Source organism: Molothrus ater, chromosome 9 (assembly GCF_012460135.2).
Source record: "Molothrus ater isolate BHLD 08-10-18 breed brown headed cowbird chromosome 9, BPBGC_Mater_1.1, whole genome shotgun sequence".
NCBI classification, from domain to species: Eukaryota; Metazoa; Chordata; class Aves; order Passeriformes; family Icteridae; genus Molothrus; species Molothrus ater.
The window spans coordinates 20,489,861-20,503,184 of record NC_050486.2 but is presented as its reverse complement, the minus strand read 5'-3'; the positions used below and the strand labels follow the sequence as shown (position 1 = coordinate 20,503,184).

The following is a 13,324-nucleotide window of genomic DNA, read 5'->3' as shown; positions in this document are numbered from 1 at the left end:
CACAACATGAATACTGAGAAGATCATCAGGGCTGAACTGGCATGTGAGGGGAGGGCACACAACCCACAGCCAGACACCTCACCACTGCCCATGGACGACTCAGGGAGGGCAAACCCAACCTGCAAAGTATTATGGCCTCAAGAAACAGATTTCTCACAGCATCCCTCAGGCTTTCAAGGACAGATGAAACTCCTTTTCTTTTGAAGACCCACAAATTTGACTCCTGACAGCTGTTGGGTGTGCACCCTCCATGTGAGCAAGGGCAGGTCTGGTACTTTCAACACACTTAAGTGCAGTCAGTTCTGTGTAATCTTGCTGCTCCTGTCTGCGCTGAAAATGCTCTGCTTGCCAGCAAACACAGGAGAAGCAACACTGGGTGAAGGAATTTGGGACAGAGGCAGTAAGATATCCAGAATAAAGGTGTAGAAAAAGCAGACAAGGACACAAGGAGGAAGGTGAAGGGCAAAAGGAGCTGAGCAATTTTCTCCCTGTCCTGGGGCAGTGAGGGATGGAGGCAAAGGCATTCCAGCTATGAAATGCTGCAAACCATCAGTGCAATGGTGCAGTTCCCACCTCTTCCCTCCAAGACCAGACCACCATCCCATCATGGCCCTTTTTCCTACATGCTCTTGTGTATCTACTATAGCAAGGTAACCACTGTTCTCTGTATGAAAAGGGAAGCTGGAAAAGGTATTGAGGAGCAGGTGTTGGGAGTAAAGGGAGCTGGGTGCGGCAGAGGCTAAAAGCATCCTCTGACTAGCCCAGAGAATTTCCTGTTATCTCCAGGTCAGAGAGGGCTAACACTCAATTCTCTGACTTGTTCAAGCAGGAACTCTGTGCTAAAGGTGGCCTTAGTGCAGGAAGGGGCCTGCAAGAACAGACAGACTCAAAAGACGACATATCTGTGGTAATCTGAGCTACAAATCAACTGCAAGCAGAGAAGGAAACAGATACTGCGGCTCTGATAGGCCCCAGATGGGAAAGGCAGGACACCTTCAGCCTCCTGTTAGTGGGTGGGCTACCCTGTGGTCAGCAATTGGCAACAATATCCTCTTTGGAGCAAAGCTACTTGTGAAACCTCAGCAGAAAGTACAGCTGAAGGACAGCAACACAAGAAAAAGAAAAGGAAAGGGGCAGAGCAGTAAGGGAAGACATTTACAGAGGGTTACATAACAAATTTCAAATGAACTCATATAGCTCCTCCCTGCAGGGAGGGAGGGTGCTCATTCTGTTGAGGCTCATGGACACTTCACATTGCTGGGATTAACCTTCTTGTCTCACCCTTACTGGAAGAGGACATCTCTGTGAACAGCTCTCTGACTGCAGACATCCACAGACCCTGCCCCAAGACACCCTGGCCCACCACTGTGTGGAGCTGATCCTGCTGATGCACTGAACAAGCCAGACATTGCTGAGACCAACACAGACTCAGCGAGGTTCTCTCATGGCATAATAAGGACACAAGCTGGCCTGACACAAGCTTGTCTACCATGCCACTTGCAGGAGAGAGGAAAATGACCTTCAGAGCAAATATCTCATCATACTGTGAGCAGGAAAAAACAAAGTTTTGGGTTTGGGAACCTCCCTTGCAAACTGGAAAAGTCACAGAAGAGAGCAGTCAATTGGCAGCAGCCAAGAAACTTTGGCAAAGGGCTACATTACTGAAACCCAAACAGGAGCACTGCAAGTAACAGTTCCTTACCTTTGACAGTGATCTGGGCTGTGGCTTCGATCATGCCAAGGGAAGAGATGGCCACGCAGGTGTAGTTGGCAGACTGCATGATGTTATTGAGCTCCAGGACGTTCCTACCAACGGGCATCTCATCTTCTTTGGTCAGCTCCTCCACACCAGCCATCCACTTCACATAGGGCATTGGAGCACCTACTGCCACGCAGGTGAGGTTCACGCTCCCCCCAGGCATCACCTCGTGGTTGCTCGGAGGAATAGAGAATCGAGGAGCAACACGCCGCACTGAAACAAGGAGGAGACAGCTAGTAGGGCCACAGCACCAGCAGAGAGCACTCAGCTGCACTGCGGGGGTACATGAGGGGCAGTCAACGTTTTTGCCTGTCTATCCCTCAGGACAGATAAAATGAAGTGCAAAAGCTGTTCACTACTTTGCCAAATTGCACACACTTTGCTATCCTTCTTTAGCCACTGGCATCTTATTAGCAGAACTCATTAAGAGATGGCTCAATCCGTTCCCTCCAAACATAGCCTTTTGAAATCATATTACTAACATGAAACATTCCTCCATTTAAATTACATCCTTCTAATTAGAGAGCATGCACAAATGCCAGTCACACACTTCGCGCAGGGCCCGCTGAAGCTCTGCAAAACGGAATCACCTGCTCAATTTATTAGCTCTGGAGCAAAGCAGCCCATTCCCTAAACCTCACAGGGTTTGGGCAGGGGCAGCAGAAGGGTTTCTTTTTGAATTAGCACACGTGTGCTGCTAAATAAAATATAATTCCTTTCAAAATGTAACTCAGGTTCTACCTTGGCTCAGAAAATAGTCACCCGAGCTGCATGACATTGTCAGGGCCTGAAGAGATCACCTTGCTGGGCAAGAGAGAACTAATCCTGACAGATGTGAGATCATATCCATTTTGACAGAAGAGAGCTGGGCTAGCAGAACCTTTCCCACCTTCATGGCAGCTCTTTGGGAGATGTATTCCTCCTTATTGCATTGCACAGCTTCTCTTCCTATCAATCCCTTGCTGGGTATTTCATTCAAGACTTATTTGTAAGCAACTCTCAGCTACAATAAAGCTCTAAAGCTGCCTGCCATATGCATTCCCGTCAGGAAAATGACACTGAGAAATGAGGTCCCTTCTTCAGGGTTAGTGTTATGGGCCTATTTAAGCAAGGGTAGAGAAACAACTGTGCTCAGTAAATCTTTGTCTCCTCTGGGCAAGCTCATTTCAGTCTGTAGTTAAAAAGGGAAACTGCTTGGATGTGTTTTGCCCAGCAGCTCTGCTCTCCTCTAGCCTCCTCCACTGGAAAAGCAGCCCTGAGCAGCGGCCGGGGTCACGACTGACCGGCTGCGAGGAGCCTCTCCCTGCCAATTGTGCTTCTCCATCCGTGCACTGGGCTGGTGGGGCAGCGACTGCTGCAGGGCTGGGGGCAGCTGGGAACGGGGCAGGAGCCTGAGCAGGGCCAGGTCACAACAGGCCACGGGTGTGGCCAGCCCCATGGGCGATGGGGGCCCGGGGACTCACAGCTCTGCTGGCCTGGCTCCTCCACCGCGGCATCTCCGCAGACAGCAAAGCTGCTGACAGCCCCGTGAGCCACAGAGGTGTCAGCTCCGCTTGCCAAGCTGGCTCTACCCAAATCAAATTTCACTAGTGCTCTCTTTGATGATTCATCCCCAAACCATCAGGTTTGCAGAAATAGACTGAACACAGAAGCCCCCACACTTGCATGTACAACAGAGCTAAGACTTTGTGATAAATTAAACAATACTGTCAACATTGTGTGTGTACTACACATCGTCTCAGTGACAAAACAGGGCTCATTAGCTCCTTACCAACCAGGGTAAGGATAACTTAAGGATAACTTCCTTTGCAATTTTTTTTTTTTGAATATAAATCCAAAGTCTTGCTGGATGCTTCTTTTAATCAATTATTAAATCTCAAATCAATACCTACATGAGCAATCACCAGTGAAATGTTACCTGACCAACGGGGCAGTGCTCCCCAAATGAGACAGAACTGAAAGTGTACTCAAATGCTATGCAGTCATGAGAATACAGACTTAACCTGATGGACATGGCAATGGTTTAACATGATGGCATGTATTTCCAACCAAAGCATCCCAGCACCATTCATTAGGAGTCAGGTTTATTTTCCAATGAACATGGCGTCGAATTATTCCAGGTAGAAGCTGTTCAAATTCTGTCCCCACCAAAGGACCAAACCCACCCACCCAAGCTGTATTAAAACAGAAAAAAAGCAAACTTTGAGGATAATGCCATAGGTGTGCACAGAGCACTCACACACATGCACAAGGCAAACAGGCTAGCAGGCACCGGAGGCCACTACAAAGTCAGACAGACAGTGGTGGAAGGGCAGGACAGGGAGAGGGAAGGCACACAAATACAAACAAGGACCTGGAAAGACAATAAACTGGAGGACACAAGGCCATGCAGAAAGGTCAGAGCCCAGCATGCACAAACAGATTTTTCACTTCCAGCCCTGTGAGACCAGAGGCAGCACAGCCTACTGCAGACTCCCCTGCACCCCACATGAGTCCCCATGCCAAGCTCCTGCTTTCAGGGTGCTCCTGGGGCTGTGTGAGTCCCATTGGTGCTGTGTCACCCTTGATGTGTCCTGCAGAGGGGCAGGACCTGTGGTGGCTGTGCTGCCTCTCTCGAGGGATGTCAGGGCTGACATTGCCTGCTGCCCTGCAGGGAGGGGACAGGCACTTCACTGGGGCTCAGGGCCCTGCTGCAGCGCTCTGCAGGGTGATGCGAAGTCACTCTCCCCCCCTGTGCCACACACACGGGAGCAGCAGAGGTGATTGGTGCATTCCTGTGCTTAGAAAAGGGATGAATGGCAAGGAAAACTCTACTGTGGATCAAACAGTATGAGACCCCCTCACCAGCCTCGACATGGGCTGTGCCTCCTGCACACCACAGCCTGCAGGTGCTGTGAGGAGCCTCAGCTCTCCAGCCTGGCAACAGAGGAGTGCTTAAACAGGCTTCTGTGGTGCATTCCTGCAACCCAGAATGGCTGAGCCATCTTCCCCTCATTTGCACACCAGCAGAGCTGCTGAGATGGGCTCGCTGCACCAGAGAGCAGCAGTGCTCAAGGCACCCAGCTGCTAAAAATGGATGCCCTGTGCAGGGGTCAGCTCTCTACATGAGAGGTGGGAGGAGGTCAGGGCAGTGCCTTCAGTAAGAGATCTGGCCCAAACAGTGCTCTCTCAGGAGTATATGCAAAGGAAGGGATGGGCTCCATCAGCCTCCCATCCTCTTGGGGGATAATTGGCAGCTTCTTGTCCCAGTCAGTATGGAGGGAGAAGGGGAGATGCTGTCAGTTAGCATTAGCAAGAGCTGGCACAGCTCTCACAGCAGCTTGCAGAGCACCATCAACACATTCCTCAGGCTCAAGCCAGCAATTTAAGTTGCTAGCTTCTCTAGCGTAAGAGTCTGGTAATAATTTAAATCAGTGTAACTCCTCAAAAAGCAACATTCTTGGAATTTCTGTCCAATTTACAAGTCAAATCACATGGGTTATTACAGTCCATGATTCTACCTTAAGTGCTCCAGAAAATTTTGTTTTCTTCATTTTTTGCAGCAATGAAATTTCCCTTTTAATTACAATTTTCTTGACTAGAATTTGCAATAATTTTTTAATCTTCTTTTTGGATAAGGATCAGAAGAAGGTGGTTCAGAGGTTTTGCAAGAACAGCACAGGGAAAACTACTGTGAATATTAAAATTATTTCAATGGACAATACTATAATTCAGGGATTTAACTAAACCTGCAGACTGTCAAAAATGAGATTCATTATAATTCATCCAGAGAACAGACATCATAAGGGCTCTGTGCTAGCCCACTATTCTGCATATCTCCCCACCAAGAGCATTCCTAAGGAAGTGAAGTGAAACTCGGAGCAGTGAGTGCAGTGCAACCTGAGCCCATGCCCTGGATCTCACAGGACCAGGAGAAAAGACACTGTGGAGTCTGGCTCCCCACTCACAGGGGGGACTGCTGGGGGGAAGGAGGGGAGCAAGCAACACTAGAGCCACAAAGGTTGAGAAATGTTAATAATTCAGCATGCACTAACATGCACATTCCTTGCCGTGAGAGCAAAGAGCTTCAATCGATTGCCTGGCTCCTTTCAGCACAGAGTGGCTGTTTCCACACGTCTCAGGTTCCCTCCGAGGGTGAAGTTACCCCTTTGGAGAACCAGGGACACCCTCCTCCCTGCTGCTGGCTGCAAAAGCTGTAGGCTCTAAGCTCAGGGCACTCAGGCTGGTGTTGTTAGTCCCTCTCATGTGCTGAGACCCTGCTGGATCCAGTGAGGCTCTGCTAGAAACACAAAGTGCCAGGAGGACTACTCAGGCTTCCAAAGTCGTGCAGCGCTGCTAGGCAGGGGGGAAACCAAATTTCCAAATTTTCCTGCTGGCTCCCTTGGCCGCAGTACAGCTTAGAAGATGACAATGCTAACACCCCTCCCTCTGGTTTGCAGAGATCCAGGCACCTCTATTTGCCCACTCCTGCTTCTGGGCCTCCTTTGCATCATGCCTACCTGGCATCTAATTCTGGGCCTCATTTTTCTCCTTCCTGCGTGCTCACTGGGTGCTGCCCCATGGTGATGGAGCTGTGCCTGTGCTCTGCATGCTTCTCTGCTCCTCTCTGAGGCAATTCCAGCTGCTCGGGTCCTGACATCCTCTCCCCTTTGCCTGTCCTCTGCACAAGGGAACAGCAGCCAGAGTCCCTTTTGCTCTGAAGGAGAACTAGGACTGCCTGGTCTGCTGCTCCTCCCCAGTCCCAGCACAGACAAGGCAAGGTCAGGGGGCTCTGCTCTAACCTCCCAGCTGGGATGAGCAGCAGAGTGCAAAGCAGGGGCACATCTCTGAGTGTGAGACTGTCCAATTCATTACTCGAGCCAGGCAAGCTGAAGGATCCCTGGTGAACAGGGTGCCTTCTTGCCCTTGCCAGACTGGTCACCTGCCAAAACTCCTGCCTTCTCAGGAACCACCTCCTCCAACTCAGGAAGGAGTGAATTTAGGAGCTATCCTCAAATATAATCATTGGTCTGCATGGTTTACTCATCTGTACACACCTTTCATCTCTCCCCAGTGCTATCATTTTACAAAAGGACTTCAAACAGAAAGGCAGTTGCTGAAGTCTCACAACCTATTGACAGAACCAACAGAAGGAGAGGAAAAATTGGAACCAGAAAAAATGCATTTACAGTCTAATCTTGTGCTCAAACAATGCTGTACTATTTATGCTCCCAATGTATCCTTGAGTGCTGACATTTTATAGACAATTTCCAAAACAGGGCCTTGCCATTTTTGGATTATATTTCAGCTATAACTTTTAGGTCTAATTATTTGTGCTGACAACCACATATAAAAGAGGATATATCATTACAGTGGTGCAGCACTGGAGACACATCAGCATTCAGCATACTGACATACTAATAGCAAAGTAAGGGAGAGCAAGAGCAAGATTGTGGAGCTCTGCAATTTGCATTTGCTCTCAGAAATTTCTCTGATGAAAATAACACAACATTAAGGAGGGGAATAAGAGAAAAGATCCACTGTATCAAGATAAAATAACTTGTTAATAAATAACCTTGTAGCAGTCATAGAGCAATAATTAAATGCATGGGTTAGCAGTACACAGTTTTAAGTAAAGCTGGAAAAATGTACGATGTAATTATCAGTGCCAAACAAATTATAAGCATGGCAAACCCCAATGGAATATTTAGAAACTAATTTCTGGCTTCACATTAAATATTTGTGTATGTAGGTATTTTTGGTGGAGTGGGAAGGAAGGGTTGACACAAAGAATGAGAAATTCTTCACTCCTGCTGCCTTATACCCATTCTCAGCTGCCTCCCTTCAGCTAAACCATGTGGCTAAAACACTTAAGTGCCCCGTCAAAGGTTTAGTCTCCAGAGGTGTCTCAGCCATCACAGCAGTGCTTCAAATTCACTGAAATCTGGGAGGCTTTGGGCCTTGGCTTTGATTTCCTCTCTTTTCTTCCTTGTTCTCATTTTTCATCATTGTCTTGTGCTGAGGTAATTTTATCCTCCACAAAATCTATTTTTAGAAGGTAAACAACAAAGGTCCCGTTCCTCAGTACAATCTAAATGAGAGCATGTTCCAGCGAGAGAAATGGGATCGAACTCAGTGTACTGAAACAGCTGCTATGACAATTTGTTAAAACTTGTTCCAGTGATGATCATAAGACAATTCATCCAGCTGCCTGATAGTTTGTGTGAGACAAGCCAGGGTCTCTTCCCCATGCTACCTGGGGAGCAGTGTGAGCATCCCTTACCGTCAGTGGGTGTGGAAGGACAGACCCCCATAGAACCTGTTCAGGGAAGGAATCATGTCTGGAAACTGAACCAAGACTTCTGCCAGAAACACCAGCTTTCCTCAGCATGAAATCATGAGTGCCTTGAGCTAGGTCTGGAGCTAGATTTAATTTAAAGGCTGGAACTGCCTTTCACTACTGTCCTTTATTCACCTCTGGCTCTCTGAGAGCAGCAGGACAGAGCAGAGCAAAGCACCAGTCAGGTTTTGCTGAGTGGCTACAAGCTCCTGTGCCTGTCACCATGGGCCTCCCTGAGCCACCTTTGGTGTGGCTGGGGCCACTGCTGGAGCTCCCAGCTCTCCTGCCTGCAGGAGGAAGACCCAGCCCCAGAGAAGGAAGGAGAGGCAGACCTGCTTGTGCAAAGGGCTCTTGTCTGAGCATGGACAGAGCATGGAAAATGGGCTACCCCAATGCAGGGACTGCTGAGGAGCAGGGAAGTTGCCTTAGCACAAAGGATCTGGATCTCAGCCAGCTGCCCCTGCTGCCTTGTGGCAAGGGAGGACAGCATGCTGGGTTCTCCTCCAGCTGAGATCAAAGTAAGCTTTTTGCCTCTAGAGAAAGCTAAAACTTTTAAAGCTTCAGGATGAATTAAGGATCCCACACTCTCCAGCAGCTTGTGAGGGGACTGATCATTCTGATCTCTGCTTCCAAAGACTGTTCTTGCTCTCCAGCCAGAAAGCAGCAGCAGTTTAGAGGATTTACACTTGCACCTAGCACAACTAAAGAGTTAGAAAAGGACCCCACAGAGAGCAGCATGCACTTCTTCCTACCCTGCCTTTGACAAAACTGCCCTGGCTGGTATTGGCATGCAAAATATATTCTGTGCACTTTAAATCTCAAGCAACAAAGGCATGCAAGCGAAGTATCAATGCCATCACCAGAGTCACAGCAAACAGTAAGCAGATTTCACCAGGCACACTGTGGCTGTGCCTGGAAAGGAGCCAGTCTGCAGGGCCCCCTCCCCTTTTGGGGATGGCTCTCCTCTCCCTACTGGAAAAGTCCCATCTGACGTGGCGTACTGTAGATGGATAAGAAGTGAAAAGGACCAACCTTCTCGCTGATCTGAGAGATGAAAGTTTGTTTTGTTTGATGGCAGAGTGCGATGAAGATGAGGAGGGAATAAAAAAAGACAAGGAAAAACACAGAGAGTAAAAACAGGCCAAGCTTCATCTGTCCGCACACCACTGAAACGACAAGACAAGACTACAGAGGTCAGCCATGACTTCCCACCACGCACACACCACTCCACGGCAGGGACAAGAGAGGCCACACTCACACTGCTCTGGCCCAGAGCAGGGCTGGCCCCTCTGCCTCCCTGACCCACTCACCACTCCTGGCCGCAGGGCAGAGGGGACTGCACATCCCAACATCCCCACACGGAGGGTGCTTCAGGGACAGCCCTGCTCTGGGCCAGATGCTGGACACACAGACATGTTTACATGTGCAGAACACTCACACACACACAGAGCAAAGGACTCCAGCCATCACACATGTGCTCCCATACACTCACTCCAGCTACAGAGATGATGGCAAAGGCACTTTAAACCCATTGACCACAGACTGGGAAGACCATATATGTAAATCCAAATTTTATAAAGTATGAAAGAAATGCTCCAAGTGGTGAATCGAAAATCTTCTACCATGAAGAGCTGTTTCCCTTCTCCAAACAAAGAGCTAAATGCAGCAGAGAGGTATTAGGCAAGTGACAGACAAGCACAGTCTCAGCTGGGCTCAGTTTTGAGAGCCTTATTGGTACATTGTGCTGTGAGTGAGAGATGGACAAGAAATCAGAAGGACAAAAACACCCAGAGAATTGAGCAGGTCCCAGTTTTTGTTCCTGCAGGAGAGACAGCAGAAGGTTAGTTGCATTTTCCTTATAGACAAAGGAGATCTTATTTCTCTGGCAGGAGTGACCTCACTGCAGCTACAGATCTGTGGCATACCAGCTGTAATCGAACCCTCGCTGAGAGAATACACAAATGGATTTGATAGTTAAAGACTGCTTATGAGTCACATTTTTGACGGGGGAAGGAGAAGGTGGGGGAAGGAATTTGCTTTCCAGCAGAAACACTGCAAATTAGAGAACAGCATGTGGCATTATACAGTGCAACAGTACAGTAAGCCATTTCCAGCAATCACAAGACAGGATTTTAACCAACACTGACACAGTACAGGCAAGGCAACAAGCTACCAATAATAGCTACCACAGTGGCCTATGGAGTGTAATGGAGCTTGCTGGAGAACAGCAAAACACTTATTTACCTTTTTTTCAATTGAACTGATACCAGGAAACTTGAACCAGCCAACTCAGAGCTTCACTGACCCGTAAGTGAGGGCCACATCGAGCAAGGAGCTCTACCAAGACATCTTTAAAACAGTCCTAAGCTTAAAGTCCAGGTTTTCTTCATCCTGCTTTAGAAAAGGGATTTACCTCTTGCTCTACAAAACCTTAGCATAAGGCTCATTTGATCCTGTGAGACCCCGTGATGGGAGGGAACCTCTTTATTGCTGCTCCCAAGCCAGCACTTTATTTCCTAATCTAATGGAGCGTATCACATCTGCATGGCTTCAGCAGGCAATGAGGGGCTCTGCCTCCTGCTCAGCTCTTCCCAACAGGGAGGATTTGTTTCCTGCCCTTGCTTAGGAAGGACAGTGCTTCTGGCAAACCAGGTGAGCTTGTGGAAGGCTTCATTTCTGGAAAGCAGCACTGATATTGCAATAGAGCAACACAAACTCCAAGTGCTGCCAGCATGGACCAACCCACTGCACCCACTGGGAATGTGGGACTGAAGGGCAAGAGGCTGATGAAGGGTGTGAGACGGCGGGATGCTGCTGGAACAGCTACAGGAATACCTGTCCTTGCTGCTGAAGCCCCCAGAGCCAACCCCTCTCCTTGGGAGGGACTGAGAGACCCTAGCCTGATCAAGGGGACTCATTGTGGTGCCACTTGGCCTGCTTGGGGACAAAGTGAGGGGTGCTGCTCCAGCTGGGGGACAGCCAGCAGCTTTGTTTTGGGGAATCTGGCAGGGATCATACTGCATCAGTGGGCATGGACAGGACTAGGCTCCAGCAGTGGCTTTCCACAGGTGTTGACACTTCAGATTAGAGCTGGAAAGGTGAGGAGACACGTGTGAAACACATTAATTCAAACAGATAGCTTTCCGGTTTGTCAAACACGAACAAGTTTAGGACCTGCTATTTGTCATTAATTGCTGGATTATCTCTTAATCTCATTTTATATTAGTGGTTTATAAGCAATAAAAACCAGCAGCAGGCTATTTTGGAACAGCTGTAAAGCAAGAGGGCAGGAAGTTCTCTCTGCTCTTCCCTTAGTTAAGGCTTAAACAGCTGCTGCTTTATCTGAGATAAACCTGGTAAATTGAAAGTTTCATCTCCTTACAGGTTCCATTCACATGATCCCTTATCTCCAGTTCTCTATCCATGTCACTCCTAAGGTAAAAAGCACGTTTTATCAAGGGTTTCTCTGCTTTTTTACAGAACAAATGACTGAGCAGTGATGGTAAATAACATCTGCCTCCCCACCATGCAGGGACAGAGGCAGAGGATTTAAGCCTGGGGTTACCCAGAGTATCCCCTGTGCAGAACACCACGGCTCACTAGGCACGCTGCTGCAGCCTCACGAACCTGAGCTGCCTGGCAGCTAAAGCTGAACATGGCAGTCTAAGTGCAAGCCAAGTCACAGCAGAGAAGCCATCAGAGGATAGCAAACTCTAGAAGGTAAAAACAGGGCTCCATTTGAGATCCAAGCTGAAACAGCAAAGAAGCAAAGAGCAAGGCCGTATCAGACACACGTCTGCCAGTCCTGACTGTCAGACAGCTCTCATGATCTACAGGCAGAAATTCCTATGCTGACTGAATTTGGCTTTTACTCTGCCACAGATGTGCTTGTCTGTGCAGCAGCAGCAATACTCCAACCACAGCAGCTTGTTGTAGAAAGAATGAATTTGGATTTATGGGGGGCTCTGCTTTTGAATAGTCTTGGTCATTAGCAACCTGAAACAAGGCAGAGGGCTGTGGCCATAATATGAATGCACAGGTCTAAGAGTTTAGATCACTAGCTCAAAGAAAGAAAGACATTTCCAAAGTGGGAAGCTAGTACTTCCCTGAAAGCATCAAGGAAGTTCATTATCCCAACTGGTATTGCAATTCTACTGGGAACTGCCAGAATCTGTCCTGTGTGAAAACCCTCTGGTGCTATGCAAGGCATTAATATAAAGCCCAAGCCATACACTTTGGAATCCAAAAGACAGAGAGGTTAACAAAATCCCAGAGGGGGATGAACCTGTTCCTGCTTATCTCCAAAAGCACATCTTGTGTCTCAAGGATTCCACATAAATCAAATTTTATCCTTTACAGCTTTTAGTGGTATAGAGGAACAAAAGGACAGATTGTCTTTTTTACGCCAGATTACATGAGAATAAGACAACCTTCCATTATATCTGAGGAACAATGCTCTCATGCCACAGTGATGAGTATATTCCATCCCAGAGAGACAGACAGGATGCTCAGGGTGCCCAACCATCATTTCCCCATTCATAGTGCACACATATGCATGCATGAATTCAATTATAAGCAGAAAATCTCAGAGCACCAGAGATGTATTTCTTAGTCCTTTGTGCAAGTGGATATGGAACGGGAGGAAATGGACATTTAGTTGGCACAGATATGCAGGCCTAATTGTCCACAGATGTCTGTGCAGGTCATATGGGGAGGAGGGGGAAAGAGGTTTTCAAGTACATTTCTGTGTGGCATTATCGTACACTGAGCCACCAGTCGCTCTCCTTCTATTCACAAAGGTCATTTTACAAATAATAATACTTGAGCCTTGCAATGCACTTTGAACCATCAAAGGGCTTTGCAAGGAACAAAATTGTTAAGCTTATTTGGTTGGGTTCTATAAAGCACATTGGAATCTTTAGATGGAATGTGCTAGCTGAAGGACAAAGGACTATTATTTATTAAACCATGATTGCTAGAAGTATTACAGCATAGCAGAATGCTCACAGAAACACACTGATGGTGAACACACTTCCTTGCCAGGAGAAAATATGACAAAAATATTCATATTAATATTTGGGGAGGAGAAAACTTGTCAGAAGCCTCCATGTGCTTCTCTGGCTCTGAAGCTGACAGCAGCACGAGCCACAGTGCCAGTGTCACGTGTGGCACAGCCCCGGCTGTGCTGGCCCCAGCCTGCTCACAGCCAGCCAAGTGCACCTGCCACACCACACGGGTCATGGGTC

General features: G+C 48.0%; 1 protein-coding gene across 13 annotated transcripts in view; it reads right to left on the bottom strand.

Moving 5' to 3' along the window:
• The window catches only part of PTPRF (protein tyrosine phosphatase receptor type F), a 374,918-nt gene that overhangs the window by 71,740 nt on the left and 289,854 nt on the right, over positions 1-13,324 (bottom strand). For all 13 annotated transcript variants that reach the window (XM_054515796.1, XM_054515799.1, XM_054515805.1 and 10 more), the window contains one exon: positions 1,703-1,972. In XM_054515796.1, the coding sequence (XP_054371771.1) occupies positions 1,703-1,972 (270 nt within the window). The remainder of the gene's footprint in view (positions 1-1,702; positions 1,973-13,324) is intronic.